The following is a 23,647-nucleotide window of genomic DNA, read 5'->3' as shown; positions in this document are numbered from 1 at the left end:
ATCGCTCCACTTTCACTTCACTGCAGACGCTCATACAGGGCTTCCTGCACCCTGGGAGGGCTGCTGTCCAGAGAGTTCTTAAGAATGATGAGATGAGGAACATAGCAGGGATAAACAAATGAGTGCATGAGGATATGAAGAGGCAAAGAAATGTAGTGTTATGCCCCCAAAATTCAGGAACAACTGTCTGTTTGTTCTGCACGACACTTCTGTGCAGGAGAACCTTTCAGAGGTGCTTTGCAATATTGCTGTTGGTTGAAAACCCTTCTTTTATTTCAGCATGCTGCACCTAGTGTGCATACTTGGTTGTGGCACCTATCTACAACAAAGGAAGATGTGCCAAAGAAGTTGGCTGTTGCATTGTTATCAGATTAGCTACATTCAAGAGAGAGCTTAACAGTGTAGTTGATCTGATAAAGGTAGTTTCTATACTATAAATTAAGAACCAAATAAAGGCATTGGAGAGTTTCCTAACACTGTGAATGACACTGATTGCTGTAATCTAGCAAATGACCACAGGTCTTATCCTGCAATAAACCCAGGAGTGGTTTATTCTATAGACAGTAGACAACTGAGTGACAGATTTTATTTTGCAGCACAAACAAGTCTCACCTTTTGACTTTATTAAGCTTGTGTGTGAACTGGATGAACTCATGATTTAACTATATTCTCTGTTCACTAAACACGAGTGCTTTTAAAGACTCTTATGGTGTGTAGAAAATAAAATGGAGAACAGAATGTAAGAAGAAAGGTGGAGGGACCTCGGCATGTTTAACCTAGAGGAGAGAAGGCTGAGAGGGGATATGACAGTGCTCTTCAAATACCTGAAGAGCTGTCATATGAAAGAAGGAACAAATTTGTTCTCAGCTGCCTCTGAGAGTAGAACTAGATCAAAAAGATACAAACTGTGCAAGAGAGGTGATTTTACTTGTCATGAGGAAGAAATACTGAGTTGTAAGGGTGCTTTGGCAGTAGATCAGATTACCAAGGGAGGTGTTGGATTCTCCTTCCCTGGAAATCTTCAAGCAGAGGCTCAGTTGGTACCTGCTGGAGATGCTCTAGGAGGAGTTCCTGCTACAGGCAAGAAGTTGGACTAGATGACCTTATGGATCCATTCCAACTCTATGATTCTAAGATGCAGCAAAAGACTTGTTTCTTGTACAATAATGAATTTAGAAGGAACACTTTTTTTCATTCTTGGCAGGAAGTAATTCTTAAGAGGGCAGCTGACCTGGTGGAAGCACTCTATGGAATGCCACACAACAACCAGGTAAATGTACTCTTAATTAGATTACTCTCAGAATTGAACTTACTAATATCTGAGCCATTTACACAGCCATACTGGTATAGTATAACATACTCTCTCTGCTGGACCACAGATAACTGTTGCTTCCTTCTAAGTGGATCAGTGGATAACATTGATCTAGTTCAGCACTCACATCAGACCAGTCTGGTTCCACTGTTACGAGGGTGATACACTGAATAACCATCCACACTGGTATAGTCTCATTAACTAGTCCTAAAATTGCTTCTCAATTACCTTATGTCTCTCAATTCCTTTCCTTAGGAAATAATCCTAAAAAGAGCAGCTGATATCGCAGAAGCACTCTATAGTGTTCCTCGCAATCATAACCAACTCCCTGCACTCGCCAACACGTCTGTCCACGCAGGAATGATGGGTGTGAATTCCTTTAGTGGACAGCTAGCAGTCAATGTCTCAGAAGCCTCACAGGCCACCAATCAGGGTAAGAAGGAGCATGTTTTATCTTCCAGCAAACGTCAGAGAATTTTTTTAAACTGCAGGGTAACCATAGAACTAAGAGCTTAATAGATTATACATGGTTAATAAAAGGCCATTATGCATATTTCTTGCCACAAGCATGCTTATTTTCATTAAAGTGCTCAGTGCAACCTCATCTGAATGAGGTGAATGGTCTGAATGGTCCAAGGAACATACAATCCATTTGCATAAATTGAATATTCAGATAAACTGCAGTAATATTTTCATGGAGTGTCATTGACATAGAAAGTAAAAATGGCAAATTATGTATTTCATTGAGTCATGGTCAATGAATCCAAAAGTAAAGGTCCAATAGTAAAATTAAATCCTCCATACTAAGGCTGTACCTTTCACAATAAAAACATTTGTAACATATGCATACTCCACTTGGTTTTTTACATGACTCAAGCATAGACCTATATAACCAGGGCCTGCGACTATGCTTCTGGTATCCCTGGAATTAGCTGCAATGGCCTTGACACTGGCTAAATATTCAAGCTCTACATTTGCAAAAGTGGGTGATTCTGCCAGGCGTGTGTGGAGCTTCAGTAGTCCAGTATTCTAATAGACTGCTCATTTTTCTAGACCAGGGGTCTCCAAACCCCGGCCCGGGGGCCAGATGTGACCTGCAGCGAGCCTCTATCTGGCCCACAGCCAGTCTCTTGTCCCCTGAAAGCCTCTGGCCCATTCGACTGAACATGAATCAGAGCTGTGCTCTGATTGCATCTGGAGGGTGTTCTGAGGGCTGGAGAGGCTGAGTGAATGGCCTCACTCAGTATTCATTCATGTATTCATTCATCTAAGTTCCATCTCTAATTTATTTATTTAAATTTTATATTTACATTTTTTTCCGGTCCTCAGCACTGTGCCAGATATTTCATGCGGCCCTCTGGCCAAAAAAGTTTGGAGACCCCTGTTCTAGACCACTGTTTCTCCCCAGTTGCTGATGCATGCTCCTTAGACACAATTCCTACAACAAAATGCATTTCTGTAGGGTTGGACCTACAAACATTATCCTGTCCCTTATTTTATACATGTTTGCTTTGATAGCCCCTTGATATCTGTTAAAACTATCACTATTCCTAAGAGTAAAAAGCTTGCTGGATATTAGGCCCCACAGACATGTCAGGTAAACAATATTATTAATGTTTATGTAATTCTTAATTAAAATATTTATATTCTGCATTTCCCCCTTTCATCCATGAGGCACTCAAAGCAGCTTTCAATCATACATGCAAACATACTACATGCAAATCAAGATAACACAATAAAAACAATTAGCAGCAACCAGAACAGTGAGAGCACCACAAGATATGAAGTTGAATTGATGGCGCCCAAACCTGTATCTCCTGATGGTCCTGCCCAACAGTTTCATGTATATGTTAAATTGCATGAAGTAGATGAACCCTGTGGCTCCCCAAAGACTAAATGCCATAGCATCTCTGAGCAGGAGCCCCAGTAGCACCTTCTGAAATTTAATCTCCCAGAAGCATCTGCAAAATGGTGGCCCCAAACTCTATTCTGACTGATATTGGGATTTTGGATCTGAGTTAATCTCTGACAAGTAAGAGCCATACACTTTTGCTTAAAAGCCCCCTCTTTAAAATTATGAAGTAGTAACAAATGGTTCATGAATTGTTGAATGTTTGGCTAAGAATCTTTTACAGCATATCACGAGAGAACTCAACAGACCAGTCTTACTACCATATCGTATCCATTTGCAACAACTCCTCCAATCTATGGTCCATATGAGTGGGCTAACTATATTAGAGCCCAATCCTGGGCTCACCACCAATGTGCACTGTCACAAATGTGCTGTAAGGCACATTTGCGGGCCCTACCACCGGGCGAGCACCGGTGGTAGCCCAGCGCTGGCCAGCGCCGGCGCTCGCCCTCCACTGCTCGGTGGTCTCATGGACCACAGAGCAGCAGAGAAGAGGCGTTCTGGGGAGGGGGGAGGTGGGCGGAGGGCGAGGAGAGGGTGAGAGGAGGTGTGCGGGGGAGGGAGCGAGGAGTGAGGAAGGCAAGCTACACCAGATCCAAAGCCTCTGTACTGGGCTCCCTGCCTGACACAGAGGCACTTGATTCACCGCTGACCGTTTTGTTGGCGGTGAATCAAGTAGTCCCATTGTGGGGCTACTGCATTTACCCAGGGTAAGGGGATGAAAGTCCCCTTCTCCTGAGGTGCCGCCCGTGGCTGCTTGAAGCACGCAGGATGCGGTGGCAGCCGTTTTTGGCGCTGCTGCAGTCACATGTTCCGGGCTGCCCAGGATTCGGCTGTTAGTCTGTACCAGCAATAAGAACAAAGAATCTTGTATCACCTTAAAGACTAACAAATTATTTATGCATAAGCTTTAGGATTTAGCTTTTGGATTCACTTCATCAGATGCAGATAAAGCTGATGATTCATGTTATTGTTGTGAAATGTGTAAAAACCCAATCCTATCCAAATTTCTAACACCAGTGCTGCTGCAACGCAGCCCTGAAGTAAGGTAACAGATGTTCCCAAACCTCGAGGTGGCCTCTGTGACTGCCTACGCACCACAGAATGCAGTGCACACCCCATTGGCATTGCTGCACTGGCACTGGAGAATTGGATAAGATTGGGTCCTGACAGCCCAATCCTATCCACACTTTCCTGGGAGTCAGCCCGATTGATGCTAATGGGGCTTACTTCTGAGCAGACCTGCATAGGACTGGGCTGTTAGTCTTTAGGATACTATACTATCACCTGGCAGGACAAAGTTCCTAACAACACAGTCCTGGAACGTGCTGGAATCCCTAGCACGTATGCACTGCTGAAACAGAGACGCCTGCATTGGCTCATGTCGTGAGAATGGATGATGGCCGGATCCCAAAGGATCTCCTCTATGGAGAACTCGTGCAAGGAAAGCGTCCTCCAGGTAGACCACAGCTGCGATACAAGGACATCTGCAAGAGGGATCTGAAGGCCTTAGGAGTGGACCTCAACAAGTGGGAAACCCTGGCCTCTGAGCGGCCCGCTTGGAGGCAGGCTGTGCAGCATGGCCTTTCCCAGTTTGAAGAGACACTTTGCCAGCAATCTGAGGCAAAGAAGGAAGGCCCATAGCCAGGGAGACAGACCAGGGACAGACTGCACTTGCTCCCGGTGTGGAAGATATTGTCACTCCCGGATTGGCCTTTTCAGCCACACTAGACGCTGTTCCAGAACCACCTTTCAGAGCGCTATACCATAGTCTTTCGAGACTGAAGGTTACCAATACAATACAATAATATAAGACTCTATTATTTTCACTCATGCTTATTGAAGTTCTTCACACTTTATAAACTGTTTGCAACCTCTATTCCCCCCATGTATGCATTCATAGAGAAGCCTTGCCTAGTAGCGGAGTAGCAGAGTTTGAGGTGTTTAGAAATTGGATGGAGCGTTCTCTTGAAAAACTGCTTTCATACCTGTTTTACTTTCTGCAAAAGGTTTTACTCGCAACTCAAGCAGCGTGTCGCCTCATGGCTATGTGCCAAGCACTACCCCTCAACAGACAAACTACAACTCCGTCACGACAAGCATGAACGGCTATGGAAATGCCGGAATGTCCAATTTAGGTGGCTCTCCAACCTTCTTGAATGGGTCTGCTGCCAATTCTCCCTATGCCAGTATGTATTCTGCATGTTGCACATTTTAGTCTGAACGGCTCAGTCTTTTTTGATGACCTCAAGTCCTAAATGACCTTTGAAAGTATCTGTAGTGGCTAACAGTTTTTTTTTAATTGTTGTTTATTGTTTTTATTTATTACTAACTTTCTTGGTTCCAGATGTATACAGTAAAATGCCATTTGTCTAGATCTTTCCTGGCATTGCCTTCTGTGTCTTGGATACACTTAATACTTGTAACACCAATATAATGAACTTCACCTCCATGCTCCTATTTTTCTTTAAAAACAGACCTGCGTGATTGTCATGTCATAACTCCAGACCTCTACAGCAGGAGTTACTTCTTCATTCTGATAGTGGCATAACAACAATTTACAATAATAAAAGTCCCTAAAGTATTAAACAGAATAAACGGAATAGTATTTTTCAGTATGAAATGTTAATTTACTGTGACTTGCTGTTTTTAATCTATTAAAAAAATACTTCAACAAGTTATTGTTTTACAATCCTGGTTTTGAATAGTCTGTTTCTTTTAAGGAATGCTTGTTTATTGTTGTTGTTATTAAGTATTATTAACAGTGTTTGGAGAATTTTTCCTGATAGATTCTGATGTCCCGTTAATGGCAAATATGTTCAATTGGAAAATGTTTCAATCATGACCCAAGAATTAGAAAGGTGGCATTCTTAATTAAATCAATAAACTAATTGCTGTATAGTAGCAATTCAATTTAGGTACTTTGATTGCTCTGCCTTAACAAGTGCTTGCAGATACCGAGTGACTTTAGACTAAGATTGTATCTGTCAGACTGTGAAACTTGGAACGTTTAATTTCCATTAATTGATTTCCTCAGTTTTCACAAATATAGTATCAGATTCTTGCACAGAGATTCCAAGAAGGTGATTTTTATCTACAGAAATGCAAATAAAATAATAATCTGAAAACACAGCTGATTTGAATTTTCATTCTCCTCCCATTTTATTCATAAACCACTCCACATAAACAAGTTCTAAACAGGATAAAAAATCATCATAACATTTATTTTTTAAGTGAGCAACTAAGGACCCAATCCTATCCACTTTTTCAGTGCCAGTGTCGCTATGCCATTGGGGCATGCACTGCATCCTGTGGTGGGATGGCAATTACAGAGGCCGCCTCAAGGTAGGGGAACATTTGTTCCCTTACCTCAGGGCTGCATTGCGGCTGCACCAGTGTTGGAAAGTTGGATAGGATTGGGCCCTTAGCCAACTTATGGATCTTTTCTTTTTTCAGTAGAGAAAAAAGTAAATCAGTCTGTAGCAATTGGATACTATTTGAAGTAAAGAAATTCATTCTAAACCTAGATGATGACTACACCAGCCAGAGGCATCAATTGCCCTTGTGCAAGGCACTGACAGGCTTTTTTGAAAAGTTTCTGGTTTCAACATTAAAGGAGTTTGCTGAAGTTAATAAAGCTAGTTAGATATTTAAAACTATATATATTTTCCCACACATGAATAAAAAACTGTAGCTGCCAATGTCAGAATGTCCAGAGCTGCTGCTTTAGATCATTGCCCTGCTCCATCAGCCGGGGCAAAGTAGATGCTGCATGCATGGTGGTGTCATCACGGAGGGCCGCAATACTGAAGACGTGATGCACTGTCACTGTTTCTGCATGTTTGTAATGCTGTCTCTAGAAACTCATGACCCCAGAGGGGTTTTTGCTGACATGGTTGACAGACTGAAGAAAATCACACATTTTTTTCCTCCCTTTTTCATAACAAACAAACATACTAACAAAACTGGGTGTTTAAAGATATCCTTGAATCCAGTCCTATGTGTGTTTATTGAGAGGTAAGTCCCAATAGAGCAGGGATGGCCAAATTGTTGCTCGAAAGCCGCATGTTCAACTCTCAGTAATACATTGGCTAAGGGCCTTTTTGAACGACAATTAATGTAAAAAGTAAATAAGAAATTTTCACGCTTTATGATTTTATTTACTGGGTGTAAACTTCGAGTCAACTGAATTAAAGCATAAGTTGAATGATTATGATGAGTAAATGTACAGTCATATGCCACGTAACGACAGGGATCGGGACTGCGATCTCTGTCGTCAAGTGGCACTTGATGCAATCCGGTCCCTCCGCAGGGAAGGGGATGCTTTGCTCCCTTCACCTCTGGAGGTTTATCGGAGTTTCCCGCTTGCTGCCTCTGCGGAGCTCAGACTGAGGGAAATTGTGTCTCTCGTGTGACTGCCAGTTTCACGGAAGAAACTGGAAATCATACGAGAGATGTGATTTCTTTGAGCCCTGCAGAGGCTCAGACAACCCTCTGGAGGGGAGGGGAGCGGAGCTTCCTTTGCTTTTGGAGAGTTGGGTTGTGCGCCCCCAATGACTACTTGACCATACTTGGTCATCGGTCATGCGATCCCACTGTCAGCTGGAACGTCGCAAAGTGGTGCACACATGTATTTAAGAATTTAAATGCTTCTCTAATGTTGTAGCTCTCAAACATCTCTCTTGTGGCTGTCAAATTTCTGAATTTTTTGCTCTTAGGTTAAGCAAGTTGGTCACCCTTGCAATAGTGTTTACTCCCAAGTAAGGGAGTAAGCTCTTATCTCTCAATAAACATAGGATTGCCAAAATTTTTGAGATGTATTGGATGAGATTTGTTGCATACTGACACAGTATTTTATGAAAAAAATAAACTTGTTAGTTTTACTATTTTTAGTTGTAAAAAGTTGTAGTTTTTTTAAAATTTTACTAACACTTTAAGGGCATAATCCTAACCCCTTATGTCAGTGCTTTCCAGCACTGGCATAGTGGTACCAATGGGACATGTGCTGCGTCCTGCAGTTGGGTATCACTCACGGAGGCCTCCTCAAAGTAAGGGAATGTTTGTTGCCTTACCTCGGAGCTGCACTGCCCTTATGTCAGTGCTGGAAAGCACTGACATAAGGGGTTAGGATTGCACCCTAACTTTTTTAAAACCAAAGAATTTCAAAATATGATCAATTTCATTTGTCTTCCTCTCCTACACAAAAGCGCATATGCCTATGTAGAATTCAATTATACTTAAAAAACAAACAAACTTGGGGTATAAAAGAATAACAAAATCTTAACTTATTTGATGATTGTCAAAAAAAAGGCAGAAATTGTACTTAAGGAACCAGAGTCCGTCTGATTGTCTGAGCAACCCAAGTGGTGGTTTGGGGTGGCAAGATATTTAGGGATGTCATAAATTTTAAGAGGCAGACCCAGAATCCTCTTTAGTGTTGCAGACTATGCAAAGGCTCCACACTCAGGATTGCATACAACTGTACACAATCTGAAGTATGCACTCTGATATTCTCTACACTATTGCTAGAGATCTTGAGTTGTATTTCTTGAATTGAGCTGTGTATCTATTTGGGGTGACAAAATGACTTCTGTCAGCACTGTGTGAGGCGGCATGCTAATTTTCACTTTGAGCAGTTGTGTCTCCCTCAGAAAATGGTGCATAGGCTTACCAGTTTTAATGAGTAATCACCAAGACAATTGAGGACTGTGAGATAGCTGTAGTCATGATGAGGTCCCTTCTAATGTTACCGTCACAGAATAGTGGCCACTGGAACACAGTTTCTTCCTGTGCCTCAGAATTAATGTTAAAAACCTGGGGTTAGATGTGAAGGTTTCACAGTGTGACTTCTTTCTACACCAGTGTCACTTCCTCAGATATGGAAAGGGACCATGTTTAGACTCTTCTCACACATCCCAGGGTTAGCAATAGTTAGGATTGAGCTCTAAGGAAGGTCCTTCAGATGTTCTGAGAAAGAAACACCAACTTCTTGAGGCACCTGCTGAGAAGGGCTTGCCTCCTCCCGAATTAAGAGCATTTGTTCATTGAAAATTTCCATTTGAATATTTGATCTTTGTTCTTGTTTTGTTCTAGTCGTGCCATCAAGCCCAACAATGGCCTCCTCCACTAGCCTCCCTTCTAACTGTAGCAGCTCGTCTGGGATCTTCTCCTTCTCACCAGCCAACATGGTCTCAGCAGTGAAACAGAAGAGTGCTTTTGCCCCTGTTGTCAGACCACAGACTTCCCCTCCCCCAACCTGCACCAGCACCAACGGGAACAGCCTGCAAGGTAGGTCCATCTTGGCATGTTACATGTTTTGTAGCACCTTGTCTTCTTGCATCTTGTCACAAGGAAAAGAAAACCTTAGTGGTCTACAATGTGGTGTATGACGTATAATTTCCATATATCGCTGATACCCACCTCCGTTGCCTTGCTTGGCGAAGCCTACCTGCTGTTATTGCCCTGTTGAACTGCGATGCTTGTCTGTAAAAGCATGGTCTGTTTGCTTAAAATGAGTTATATTGCAGCTTACTAATACCAGCCTTTCTCTTTCTTTCCTTTCTTATCCTTGTTGTTGTCTTTTATCAGACCAGTCTTTTGTGGACTCTAGCAAGTACTCCACTGCAGGGTCTCTCCAGGGTCTGGCCTTCTCCTGAAGTACGTCAGTCAAACTTCCCTTCCTTTTTTTTGCTTTACTTTTTTTTCCTTTGTCATGTCCACATGTGCAAATTTTTTAGTAATAGCAGAAACGTTTGTGGGAATCATCACAGAAAACAGACCACAGCAAAGCTTGGTTTGCATATGATAGCAAATCACTAAAAATATGTGGCAAATTCTGCATTTAATCTGTAATCTGTAAGATTTCCCATCTTCTTACCATGCATAACATTAGCTCCTTATGATTAATGTACCAGGTGTACGCTAATTTATCTTTGCAAATAGCACAGTGTCTCCTTGAAAACCTCTTCAGCTGTTGACTATCTTCAGTTCTGTGTCATTCACTAGACTTTGTGCCACCCTATTGCTCTATTACAATTCCCTGTTACAGTTTCCTTTTCTGCAAAAAGGGCAACTGCATGAGTTTGGATCTCCAACCTATGTACATGCCCCAGGGACAACCTGTCAACTTCACTGGATGCAGGGAAATCCTTGCTAGAACCTGTCAGATACCTCAGTGTGCACAAATATCTCTTACTGCACTGTTCTGTTCCCTTTTGAAGAATTCTTGATCTCGGTTGGCTTCCATGCTGACCAAGCATTCCAAAATGAGCAAGGCACTCCCATTCCTGCTCAGGCACGAATCAGCAATTTTACAGCAAGTGTGGTGGGGACTATTTCATCAGACATCCAGAGCCACTAACAGCCCAATCCTGTCCCTTACCATTTTATGTACAGCTGACAGAGCACATGCTTCATGCTTTTTACTTAGGCTGCCTGACTATCAGTGGGTCTTCTCAGTTCTGCACCAGCTACTTCGCTGGTGCAAGTCCGAGTAGAGTCGGGTGTGCGTCAGGCCAGGAAAACAGGGATAGATTCTGATGTGCACTGATTCTGCTGAGATCCACATCTCAACCACTCTCTGCCCTCCCTGCCCCTGTCCTTCTCCTCCCCCAAGCCACCCATGACCCTCCCCACTGGCACTTTTCTTTCTCTGGCACAGGCTGGGTCCATCTCTGGCAGGTGTGTAGAGCCTCCAGCCATTTGTGCCAGCAGCTCTTATTTGTAAGATGACACTGCAACATTTATGACATTGTAAGAGGACTTATGGCAGCCAATTGGGAAGCCCTCTATAGGATTAGGCTATAAGACAGTTAACTGCCTAATCCACTTGGTATATTGGTATACTGCCTAATCCACAATGGTATATTTTTTTCCTATGCTACATTTATATAAAGATAAACTAGGAAAGTTAGAGAAAAAATGGCTAAGGGAAGAGCAAACTCAGCTGAGATGGGTTCAAGTAGTCACTTGAAATTGATCATACCACAACAGGGTGATTTTTGGCTGCCTCTGTGATTGTATGTGCATGTGCATATATGTGAGAGAATGACTGCTCCTTTGGATCCTCTGACATGTCATTGATATGTAAACATGATTGTGGATTAACATCAATACTCAAGCCGTTCTTTTTATTTGCTAAGACTGCATCCATACTGGCCGTGTTTTTTTCATGGTCTATTACAGAAGACCATGCCGGGAAACTTACTGGTCCTAAGGCAGACCATAATCTGTCACTATTGATTCTTGTTTAGAATCCCATTGCTTGGTTTTCTTGCTCACTGAAATATTCCTTCCCGATGTCCTTCTTCAAGGCTATGATCCTGCTCCTAATGCTATGCTATTGGAACTTGCTTCTTTATTTTTAAACAGTGAATTTGTACTGTTGAACCTAATCATAAGGCATCTTCTGAGTTTTGGCTTCCCAATTATTTAAGCAAGAGTGAAACTACTTCATGACTCCACAAATCAATCTTGAGAATCCACTTAGTGGGACTGTCATTTGAGAGGAGGCATTTTTGGTTTGGTTGCATATTGCAGCAATTTCTTTAGAGCAGGGGTCTCCAAACTTTTCATTACGAGGGCCAAACTGTATACTTTACACATTTTTGCAGGCTGAAAAAAAAATCAGTTTTATAAATGAATGAATGGAATTTAAGTGAATGAATTAGTTTTACTTGGATCTTTTTTATAATCAGCATGATCAGAACAAAAGAGAAATGTGACATTTACGAAGAAACAATGCCATGCTTAAACTGAGAAGTGAAATATAAGGAGTAAAAATGTCAAACATTAGCAAATGCTCTGACAAAAAAAAGTTGCTGTGGGCCAGCAAAAATCCTATGGCAGGCTGGCTGTTGGCCTCCAGGCCCCCGACCCCTGCTTTTGAACATGCATGATGTAGTTGTTTGGGCAGGAGGTCTGGTCTAGAGGGTTGAGCCTCCATTTGCCTGAAGATTACATCCAAAGGTCACCAGTTCGAGGCCACCGGCACTGTGCGACCTTGAAGCAGCTGACAAGCTGAGCCCAGCTATTCCATCTGCTCTGAGCGTGGGAGGATGGAGGCCAGAATGTGAAGCCAGATCGGAATGAAACACCTGAATGTAGTGGTTCTTGAAAGAAAGAACCTTCTTTCAAATTGTAAAAATCCCTACGGGGATTTAAATTGCCTGCCTATGTAAACCGCCTTGAATAAAGTCTAAGGAGAAATCTGAGGACCAAGAAAGGCGGTTTAGAAATACCTGTATTATTATTATTATTATTATTGTTTGAGTTCAGAGTTTATCAAGGAAAAAAACAGACCAGAACCTGCTTGAGCTTACAGAAATGAATTCCATGATTCTTTGGATTCTGGTCCTTATCCCCAGTTCAGGAGAAGGAAACTCTTACGTATAGGTAATGTACAAAAATTATTGCCAACTGTAACTACTCCCCCATCCCATCAATGCAGCCGTGCCATTGGGGAGCGCACTGCATTGTGGGGGGAGGGGCGGTCACACAGGTCTCCTCCAGGGCTAAACTTCTGTTACCTCAGTGGGTTACCTTGGATCTGCACTAGCTACTTTGCTGGCACAGGTCCAGGGTGAGTAAAAGACAGGGAATAAGCAAAAATAGATGAGGATACCAGTGAAAGTTGCTACCACTATTATCCACCCTGCTTCATGCTTCTTGCGCTCCTCCCCTCTTAGGCACTCCCCAGTTTCTCCCTCTCCCTGCCCCATTCCAGGGAGCCACTCCCACCACTGGCTTACCTGTCCTGCCAGAGGTAGCTAGCTGTGGGAGCTGACCTCCAGCACTGCCAATATTTGCAACAGTGCTCCCCAAATGGCTGCTGGCAGCATGCTGCATGTGCCACTGAAGGTCATTTTACTACAGCAGAACAGTGTTCAACTGTACACTGTAGAATATTCTACAATATTCTACTGGAAAGGGCTGTGTAGCCCTAAGTTAGCATTGGGCAGTTAGTTCCATTACAGTGAAGAACATGAGCAAAACAAATTAAAATGTGAGAAAAGTGCTTGCTTATTTATTTTCCACATTTGTATAGTGCTCCTCCTCCAATGAGTTTTGGGCAGTATGCATAGCTCGTTCTCTTTCTTTATCCTCACAACAGCCCTATGAGGCAGGTTGGGCTAAGAGATTGTGACTGACCCAAAGTCACCCAGTAAATCTCATTACACACCTACATATCTGTTACATGTCAGAATGCTCAGCAACAGCCTTGTGGTAGATTTATTCTGTTGGTTATCTCTTCAAATGCTCAAGCTGATGGTAAAACATTCTCAGCATTTCTGCATGGCTGTCTTTCTAGGTTTAAATTTCCATAGTGCCTACAATTGATTAAATAAACTAGGGTATGTGTGTGTGTGTATTCTAAAAAACATTTCCAATATATCCATTAATTTGCAGGCTAAGGAAATGCAAGATTCATTTAGTATTGGGTCCTGTGATAAACCTCACAAAAGCAGAATCCCTTCATTTCACTGTTTGGTTAGGTCTGTTGGATGGCTGCCCTACTGTGCTCAAGCCTTCCTCATAATTACTGCACTACACTCTAAAGCAGGGAGGGGAGTATACATTTTCATGCTCACTTAGACAAGAAGGGTTCCCTTAATCACCAGCTGCCTCAAACTGTGCCAGAGGTGGAAAGGGTTACTGACGCATGCTGTATTTCACCCAGACCTGAGGTCATTCCCCCCCCCCCATTCTCTACAATATATCTCACAGAATCTGGTGCCAAAACAGCAAATAATCGTCCCCATTGCCTTAAGCCATTTCACATGAGCTTTATTTAAGAATCACTGTCCCACTTGTGTCTAATGTATCAAAGACTCTGTGGGTCACACTGTAAGTCTCCAAGAGTGAGAAGGCAGCCTTACTGTATGGAGGAAATAACTGCCTCAATGCTAAACGTGTCAGCAGAATGGAAAGTGCTCATTCATAAACAAAAGGTATTTATCATGCCAAAAGATAAATGTTATATTCACTGTACTAGAAGCTGAACACTCCACAGCATAAATCTTGAGGATAAAGCAAGATGCAATGGGCTGTTTTTTGCCGGGGTGCCCCATTGTTCAAGGGGAAGGGTGGGATGTAAATCTTTTAATTAAATAAAGTTTTTGCAGTTTTCAGAATTCTGATCCTCCCTTGGAATGAATGAAGCCTCCCTTGGAATGAATGAAGTTTCCACTGAGCTATGTTTTAATGATTACATCCAAAGAAAATAAAAACATGGGCTCATTATTTTCTTAGCTTTTTGATTTACAGTTGCAATTGGAATGTGTTCTGAGATGTTAAATATTTCCTAGTGCTTAAAGAGGCCCTGACCTTCCATTACAAACAACATGAGTCAGCATGAAAAGGAGAAACATAACTGTCATGGAGTGTCAGTCAAAGACATTGTTAAACATGGATGCGATGTTAGAGACAAACCATGCATTTACAAGTGAACCTTGGCATGAGACAAATGTCCTCTGCTCAACAAGCTTGGGTTCAGGTGGTAACTTGGATATCAGATGTATGTTCCAGTCTTAAGGAGAGGAAGCACTGGCAGAATGCATGTTCCGCTGGTGCTGGCTGCCACAAAATTGGCGGCACATTGGTGCCGCTGCTGCCCCCTTCCAGCCCTCAGTCTGCTTCTGGTTCTATCCCCTCCCCTCCCTACCTTCTCTCCCCAGCCCCCAAGCTGACTTAGCAGGGATATGACAGATCTTCTGGCTGGCTGGCTGGCACTGCTGCTTGCCACTTGTGATGGCCCAGCTGCACCAGACAGTGTGTCGCATTTTGCGACAGCTGTCAAGGATCTTATGTCCCTGGAATGCTTGTTCCAGGGGCATAAGGTGCATACAGATGAAGATGGTGCATATATGGAAGCTGCATATATGGAAGATTTGGACTGCCTACCTTCCATATTGTGCAACCTCGCAGCACTGAAGGCACACAAAAACTGCTCAGAAATGCACTGTCTGTTGTGTGTGTTGTGCCAATAAACTGCTATGTGTAAGGAATATATGCTTTCTGTTTCTTAGTTATTTCAGAGAGAAATTGATCTTCACTTATATAACTTAGAGATTAGTTCTACTTTCATAGAACAACAGTCATGCTTCCCTTTTGGTCTGTAGGGGTATGCTTTGGATTTTGTTTTTTGGATTCTTTTGCCTTGCAGTTTTGTAAAGAGATGAAGATGTTTGCTGTCTTATTTTTCTCTTTGATAGACCATCTTCATAAATTAGGTCATGACGGAGAGAAATAATTCAGTCTTGTGTTGTTTTTTTTAATATAAAGAAAAACTCTGTCTTTTGACAGGTTTTGCTCTCTTAACTACAAAAAAAAAAATTCCTGGTGATATTTCCCTTTTCAGAATCAATTGCACATTGAACCAGGAAAAAGCCTAGGTGGTCTTGTTACACATAGCACTTAAAGTACAAAAGTAGCATGATAAGGCCCTGGCAGAATGGAAATATGAAACCTTTTAAGTGGGAAGAAATTCAGAATGTCATTCTGCCTTTTGACTTGTAATTTAATTCAGAAGTATTAGGCTTCTTCAGTAATACTAATAATGATAGCTGTTCTATGAAAAACCTACGTCTGTGCTGTATTTTATGTCATTTTGTACAGTCACTACATTTATCTTCAGTGAGATGTTAAACTTTCCTAAAAGAGGGAATACTCTTTTCTTTGAAAACTAATGTGGACTTAGCACAAATGCCTTGTGGAGAAAATCTGTAAAAGCATTTTATTTATCACAAGTTACTCCTTTATTTTTTATGGCTTAGCAGTGATAGGTTAGAAGGGCATTGAAGGATATCTAAAAGGAAGAAGGCATCGTCACTCAAAAGCTTGATAACTATCGTGGGGGCTTATCCTACTTTATCCTACTTTATCAGCACACATGTCGGTCTCCAGGAACACCTGTTGGTTTCCAGGGTTGGAATCCGGCATAACTGCTGGATCCCAGCCCCACATCCCACTTCCCACCCACCCACCTGCCCCCGGGACTGCCCACCCTCCCCCCACCCAGAAATCCTCCCGCCCACTTCCTCCCTCCACCTACCTTTTCTCCTTGCATTGGTCCAGTTGGGCCAATGCAAGTGTCAAGGAGGGACCCAAGACGGAGGCTTATGTCAGCCTCTGCGGGCCGGCGCTTCTCAGATTGCTGGCCTGGCTTCCTCTCGTAAGGCACATTTACGCTTCCTCAGCTTGTTTGCGACCCTGTTGGGCCAGCGCAAGGGACTTGCGTCAGCCCAAGAGCACGTTTGGATTGCACCCTAAGGAAAGCGGTTTTTAAAACTGTGATTTTAAAGGGATGCTTTTTTTCCCCTTCTCCAGTGATTGGCACATTCCTTCTCCTTTGCATTGACCATTTGTATTGAGTCAAATCTGTCTATAAAAAAATCCATGTATAACAAGGTTGGTATAACAACGTCCACTGTAAAAATATCTGAAACTGGAAAAAGGCCAAAAAAGAATTCCCTCAGGCAAATGCCTTCTTGCATTGCCTGGTGGGCTGTCCAAAAACTTAAGTTCCAAGCATTCTTTGTTGTAAAGTCATTTGAAGGTTTGTGTGCACATGTGCAATGGGTCACCACACTTGCTCAGTGACACATATAAGCACACTTGCACATGTACTGACACATTGATATTCTAGGGATCTTTGACCATTGGCTCAAGGCATACCTCAGAGAAGACTGAAAAAGGGTGAGGGAATCAGATATAGAGATGCCTGGAAGACAGTCTCTGGGCTCTTGCCCTAACTGACTGAACAATAGTCTCAAGCCCCAGTCCTAACCAAACTCCTCTGCCAATTCAGCCATGCCTGCAGAGTGTGTGCTACATCTTATGGTGGGGGGTTCAGCTGAGGAGGTCTCCTTTTGTTCTTTTACCCTGGGGCAAGCTTCCATGCCTGATTATGTCTCCTCAGATTTCTGCTAGCCGTTTTGCTGGTGCAGAACTGAGGAGAATAAGTGAGAGAGAAGAGAAGAGAAAACAGGGATAGGATCCAGGAACCAGGCATACACCAATGCTGCTGGGATGCATTCCTCCCTCCCTCATTCCACCTTCTGCCCCACCTCCCCTCCCACCATTTCTATTCCTCCCATTTCTCCCACCGCTTATCCTCCGCACCAGCTCCTGCAGGCTGTGAACACCACTCCTGTTTGCAGTGGTGGTTCCAAAATACCCACTTCTGGTGTGGTGCACTTGCTGCCATACGCTCATTTACAACAGAAGAACCTCTGTTCTCTGTTGTAAATTTTAGTTTGGATTGGGCTGATAGACTTCAAACCCAGATCATAATGTAGACTCTAGAGCAGTAGCGCTCAAAGTCGTGACAGCTGTGCGCCCAGAATGCGGTCCCCTCCCGGGCTCTGCATAAAGTCTTCCTTGTTTGGAGGATAGGGGATGATCTGGGCAGTCATGCCTGCTGCCCAGTGTCCCAGGAGCGTGTGTCCAATGGGGCTTATTTCCAGGAAAATGTGTATAGGATGGCAGCCTCAGTCCATTCACTCTTTTGAGCCAGTGAGACAATTGATTCAAGGGATTTGAGAAGGCCAACGTCTCCAACGTCTTGAGAGGGGCTTTATTGTTGCACCCTTTTTGATACTAAAGCCAGCAAGGGCATTTGAAAATGAACATAAGGTTTGGTGAAAGAATCTGGAGTTTTGAGCCTACATCTTTGTTGGCGTAAATGGCCTTGTTTTTTTTTTTTTTTTTAACAAGTTGTGATAATATAAGGGACGATAATAGGCAAGGGACATCACTTCAGGGAGTTTCCATGAGGATTCTCCAGGCAAGGATGGAATCAAAGGGAAAAAAGGGGGCTGTTAAAAATCCAGCTTTGGTTTGATGCATTTCTAGCATCAACTTCAAGATGTGAAGGCACATCTGTCTGGGTTAAACTCTGTGCATTTCTAGCATTGACCCTTGACCAAAGACATGTGGCAGAGGCAGCCCCAAAACAAATCGGAGTGGTGGGCAAAAAATGACTGACTGCCATTAACCCCAGGTGAATGTAGTGGATGAGGAAAATATATAGGAATATCTCAAATAAAGTTAGGACATTTCTGTTCAGCATTCACAGGACATTAGAAACAGAGGGAAAAGCTAGAGCTAATGGGGATTAAACTTGGGACCTTCTGTATGCAAAGCATGTGTTCCACCACTGAGCTATAATCCCTCATGGTAGACTCACTGTTGAGTCTGAAATCATGTGAAAATACAGTGGCATGATTCAAAACTAGGTTCCTTTTCCCCAAGTTCCTCCTAAGCTCAACGTTAGTTCCTCTTTGTTTTTAATTTTTATTTTGGTAGTTACAAAGTCATGCAGTTCCAATGGCATTCCTTTACAATTTTCATTCCAGGGGCTAATAAAATAAAATAAATTTCCTCACAAATTGTATCATTTATTTTCCAGACAGCAAAGTCAAATTTTGGAACCACCCCCGTATGAGTAGCTTTTTGACGTTTGTCTGAAATCATCTTTGCTGTAATCATCAGGCTTTCAACTAGTATTAGACTGCTCAGTTGCACAAATTGAACTTTTCCAATTAAAATGGGAATCTGAAAAGGAAATTATTCAAAAAATTAACCTATGACCAGTCATTGGACAGATTCTTTTTTCCACCTCAACTCTATCACAATACATCCAGAGATGCAATAAATCCCTTGTCTGTAAGTGCTTGAGTCAAACTATGCTTCTCTTTCTGAGGATCATCTGGAAAGATGAGTATTTGTTTTTAAAGAAATTTGTGAATTTGCTCCTGGAACAAGTCACGTCCTTAGGATGCTCCAACTCCATAGCGTTGTATGTTATATTCTTGTCTTCTCATGTTTTCCTTCATTTAGTCATTGGTGTTTGCTTAAGCTACTTCCCCTTTGCTAATTAGTCTTGTAACTCTTGCACATATGGTGATGTTTGTGCAGAAAACGTTCCCTCCCACTTGCCTGCAAGTCTTTCACTTTGGCTTGGTTCTTATCGAATTACTGCAGCTGTAATTAAAGCACAATGAATTAGAACCAGTCACAGGGTTGAGTTCTTCCCCAAGAAATCACTTGCCCAGATGTCTGATGTGGCTGCTCTGATTTTAAATCATGCACCTATGAAGGGCATCAATCTGAAGGCCAGTATTCATTTTACATCCTTTCACAAATAACCAGGCAGCTGGCATTTTAAAGAGGCAGCCTTGTTGCAGTCATTACCATGAACCATGTGTGACTCCCAAGTTCTAATGATTTATTTGCTTCTGTAAGACATCTTTGGCATCACATGGAAGAGGTGAGACTAGATAATCTTTGAAGATCCTTTTAGGTCAAATGTACAGTACCTTGATCCAGAGATGTGTGATATTGGAGGAACCTCATGTGAGCCAATTGTAAATGCTGTTGTAAACTGGCTCTGATTTAAGTATTTGGGAAGCAAACTGGAGCTTTTTTTCCCTTTACTGTGCTGTGACATAGGCAGCAGTGGCAGGCCTGCAGTGTCTGTGGTCATACTGCCCCTGCATTCAGCCACAGATATATTGCGTTCAATACTGCCAACTGCCTGTTCTTGGGGAGGAAGGATTCATTCTTTCACCTTCCATATGAATAGATAATTGTTTCTTGGATCTGCTTTAGAACGTAGCAAAACAAGGTCCATATTTGCTTGCAAAAAATGAAATAATTTTTAATAATTATAAAATTGTTGTTTTAATTTACTTGGAACATAATTTCTATTGCAATATCCTTAATTATTTTTACTGTTACTTCTGACTTGCAAGAACGTAAGCAAGTTTGGAATGAGACTTACAGACTACTCTTAATTAAATGCTTACATGGGACTTGCAAGCTAATAAATATGGTTATGATTATAGTCTTGAGATTTGTTCTCAGAAGAACTTGCTTAATTTTCTAGAACTTTACTTGTAGAGTAATTGCCTCGCATTCTGTTTTTTCTTTCTTTCCTGAGCTTTCAGTTCAGTTTAGTGTGTAAAAGTCCAAATGGTTAAACAGACGAACTGTTAGTAAATATTTGGAATGCATGTTCTTTTGCACAAAGAAACTTACTCCATTTTCTTTTCTCTCCTGACCCCTTTTAACAGCTATATCTGGCATGATTGTCCCCCCCATGTGAAAGAATTGCCTTGAAGAATTTTACTAATGAAGAAGTTGGATTCTGCTTCGGAACAAAATCTGACACAAGTCCCAGAGCGGAACTTTTAACTCAGGCCTTTTTTTTTTTTTTTAAGGAAAAAGGAATCTCACAATAACTGCAAAGTTTGTAAGCAAAATAAAATGAAAAAAAAAAATCATCATCCTTGCAAAATATTACTGAAATTCACCAAGAGTCTGCAAGTGCAAGGTGTTAATTCTAGCTGTCCATCCCGAGTACTTGGGAGAGAGATTTATTTTGTGTCATGAAGAAAATCCACTTATGTCTTTCTGGTTTTCCAAACCTGACTTAATTCAGCCACCATTTGTCTTTTTACAAATCATACTGGGAGGAGGGGCACTATCGCTGAAGGCCCACCTTTTATTTAATATGGACTCTTTTTTAAAACGCTGTGTAAAGGAACTAAAGTGGCAACACGTAAAAATGATGAATTTGTATGGAACAGAAGTAGAAGTGCCAGTTGTTGTTTTTCTTTCCTTAGAAAGAGTAATGGCCATGCCAGGTAAGGGTTGACTTATATGTGTTATCCATCCAGCAACAGTTCGCTTATCTGATGTTTTGCATTCTTGGTATGTGTGTATGTGTATATATACACATGTAGTATACACACATATGCGGACACGTTTATGCACACATCCCACTCATTAGGATTTCCAGTCTATTTTAGAGACAGTGAGACTTTTTTGACCCTCTGTTTCTTAGAATATTGTACTTAGGTGATGGTGTAAATAATGCAAGACAGAAAATTAGCAAAAGTGTAGCTAAGGACATGCATATTCCACCTTTACCTTGGTAACCCAGTGCCTCGGGATATAATGCTAAAACTGCAGAATTAGATTAGCATGGCTCTCTATCTTTAGCTTGTATCAGATCTTTCCAAGTGAGTGCCCTCCCTTACTCTCTCTTAAGTACAATTTAAGCAAGTCTACACAATCAAATTCTTTGTGATTTGATGCAGCAGGATAAAGGCACAAATGTGAGCCACTTGAATCCATTTTAGCATATTCAGAGCTGAAATATCATCCCTAGCTTTCATCTGTGTTTTTCTTTGGAGGTCAGGAGGCAGATTCAGAATCATCCCGCCATCCCAGAGATGGCCCAGAAGCACACGTACACCTGAGACGCCTGTCAGTGTAGGGCTGCAGTTGATTTTGTATGTCACCCATTTCAGTTTCCAACATAATTTCCTAAGCAGGTAATGGTTTTTATATAGAAAATTAAAATAGGAAAGAAAGGTAGAAGAGATGGAGAGTATGTGAAGGTTGCAAATTAAACCCACGTAAGGAAGTGTTTTTAAAACTCTTTGTCAAAGATGTGGCAAAACTCTGAGGATACATTACCTGATATTTTATTCTTTCCCATTGCATTTTGTATGTAGTTATAAATACTGTAGATTTGGGGGGGGAAGGGTGATTTTTTTTTTTTTTGGCCAAAGTTATTGTTCTATTTATACATTTTAATGTCTTAAGACAATTTTTCAATCTGTCTGTCTCTCTCTTTCTCTCTCTCACATACACACACACACAAACACACAAAGAATTACTGAGTATTTTGCAAAACGAGCTCACTACCTGTAAGATTGCACATGCTTGCAAAATGAATTAAAGAAAAAAAGCTTTTTTTAAAAAAAGAAGGATTTTGTAAAATATCCATATAAATAATGTATTTATCTTTGGAATTTGTACATTGCTTTTTCCCTGCAGCATCCCCTGTTTATTTTATTGTGTATGTTTGCTATGTGAAAAGTGCTAATTTGTTTGGTCACTCACAGGTGTATTAGCTGTTTAAATGTGATTTTAATACTATTCATTTATAGGGTTTTTTTAGTAATTGTTTTAAACCATGCTTCCATATTTTGTTTAATTTCCACTCAAAAGCCATTTTTGTCTATTTTTGTATTATTTGTAAGTTAAGAAGGTTTTTCCCCAATATATGGCAAAAAGTAGCATATTATTCTTGTAGCATTTAGTTACGTAGATTTTAAAAAAAAAAGTATCCTTTGCTTTTGAGGCTTATAAAAAGAATCTAATGCTGTTTTACTCTATTAATATGCATGGAATCTCTCCCCTTTGGAGTGACGCATTTTTTGTGCATTAAATATGGGGAGAAACTTCATAGAAATCAATGAAAATACTTTCTTTCTTGTCTGCTTGTATATTTCTCTGTCTTTCACATAAATATAAACCAGCAGATTGGATGCCTTAACAATGCAAATCATATTCATTTCACTTGTACATTGTACTGCGCACCAGAACTGTCAATCATCACAAACATTCTAAGGAAAAAAAAGGAATTTGAAAAGCACAAAAGAACTGTTTTGTTACCTTAAGACAATGTGACTTTTTTCTAGACAAGCAACAATGCTGCAACTGTGCATGCTTCCTGTATGAATTTTGCAAGGGATTTCACTCAGATGTCACTGTGTGATCTTTTGGGAAGGGGAGTGGGGTGGGGGAGGAGAGAAAGGAAAAAAAAATCCATAAGGTTTTTGCCCACAGAATGGTAAGAACACATTCACACATAAAGAAACTGGAAAAATATAAGGAATATCAATGTATTGCTTCTCTTAGTTCAAACATTTATTCTAATTCACATAGTAAGCAATGGCACTGCAATGTAATCAAATTTAAAGCCATATTTTGTCCAGTGATGCCCTCCACTGAACCCCATTCAGCCAGAGTTGCACCTATTTAGAAACCCATATGAAGTCATGTACACATGTAGCCCTTTTCTCAATGTCCAAAGATCCCTTGACAATGTGTAAAATTTGTTTCCTTCTCCAGCTATTTATAGTGCGCTGATAAAAGAAATTTATATTTAAAAATCTTCCCACCCCTCAAAAGATCCTCTGACTTTTACATGATTCTTAAAGATGCTGCTCTCTACAGAATATGGCTTTAAGTGGAAATGATCATGTTTCAGTCTTTACAAAGTGAAGCCTCGCATTGGCTGGTGGGTTGTGTGAAGGATGTCTGTTTCCTCTCCATTGTACCAGACTGCATCTTTTAAAAAAATGATGTCATCTCTGAGTCTGCTAATCTCTCACCTTCTTAACTAAATCTTTTGGAATAGACACACACACTGTACAGTTCTATTGTTAGAGAAAACTAACTACTGTAGAGATTGTTATAATTTTTTTGCAGAAATTCAAGCTGTAAAAACTTTTCAACTTTCACAATATTTAATTAAAGTTACTTCCTGTCTGTGAGTGCAGCTCTTGGCCGTGTATTTATTCATTGGGCTATGCTAAGAAAAGCGGACAATGAGAAGTGCTGAC

At 41.3% G+C, this 23,647-nt stretch overlaps 1 protein-coding gene across 3 annotated transcripts in view; it reads left to right on the top strand.

The window, feature by feature from the left end:
* EBF1 (EBF transcription factor 1) overlaps nucleotides 1-22,210 on the top strand; it is a 428,598-nt gene extending 406,388 nt beyond the window's left edge. For all 3 annotated transcript variants that reach the window (XM_066618280.1, XM_066618279.1, XM_066618277.1), the window contains exons 12-16: nucleotides 1,205-1,270; nucleotides 1,568-1,745; nucleotides 5,234-5,413; nucleotides 9,318-9,512; nucleotides 20,300-22,210. In XM_066618280.1, the coding sequence (XP_066474377.1) occupies nucleotides 1,205-1,270; nucleotides 1,568-1,745; nucleotides 5,234-5,413; nucleotides 9,318-9,512; nucleotides 20,300-20,331 (651 nt within the window). In that variant the 3' untranslated portion in view covers nucleotides 20,332-22,210. The remainder of the gene's footprint in view (nucleotides 1-1,204; nucleotides 1,271-1,567; nucleotides 1,746-5,233; nucleotides 5,414-9,317; nucleotides 9,513-20,299) is intronic.
* Nucleotides 22,211-23,647: the final 1,437 nt, after the last annotated feature.

This window comes from Tiliqua scincoides, chromosome 2, assembly GCF_035046505.1.
Source record: "Tiliqua scincoides isolate rTilSci1 chromosome 2, rTilSci1.hap2, whole genome shotgun sequence".
Lineage (NCBI taxonomy): Eukaryota > Metazoa > Chordata > Lepidosauria > Squamata > Scincidae > Tiliqua > Tiliqua scincoides.
This window is presented reverse-complemented; position numbering and strand designations above follow the sequence as displayed.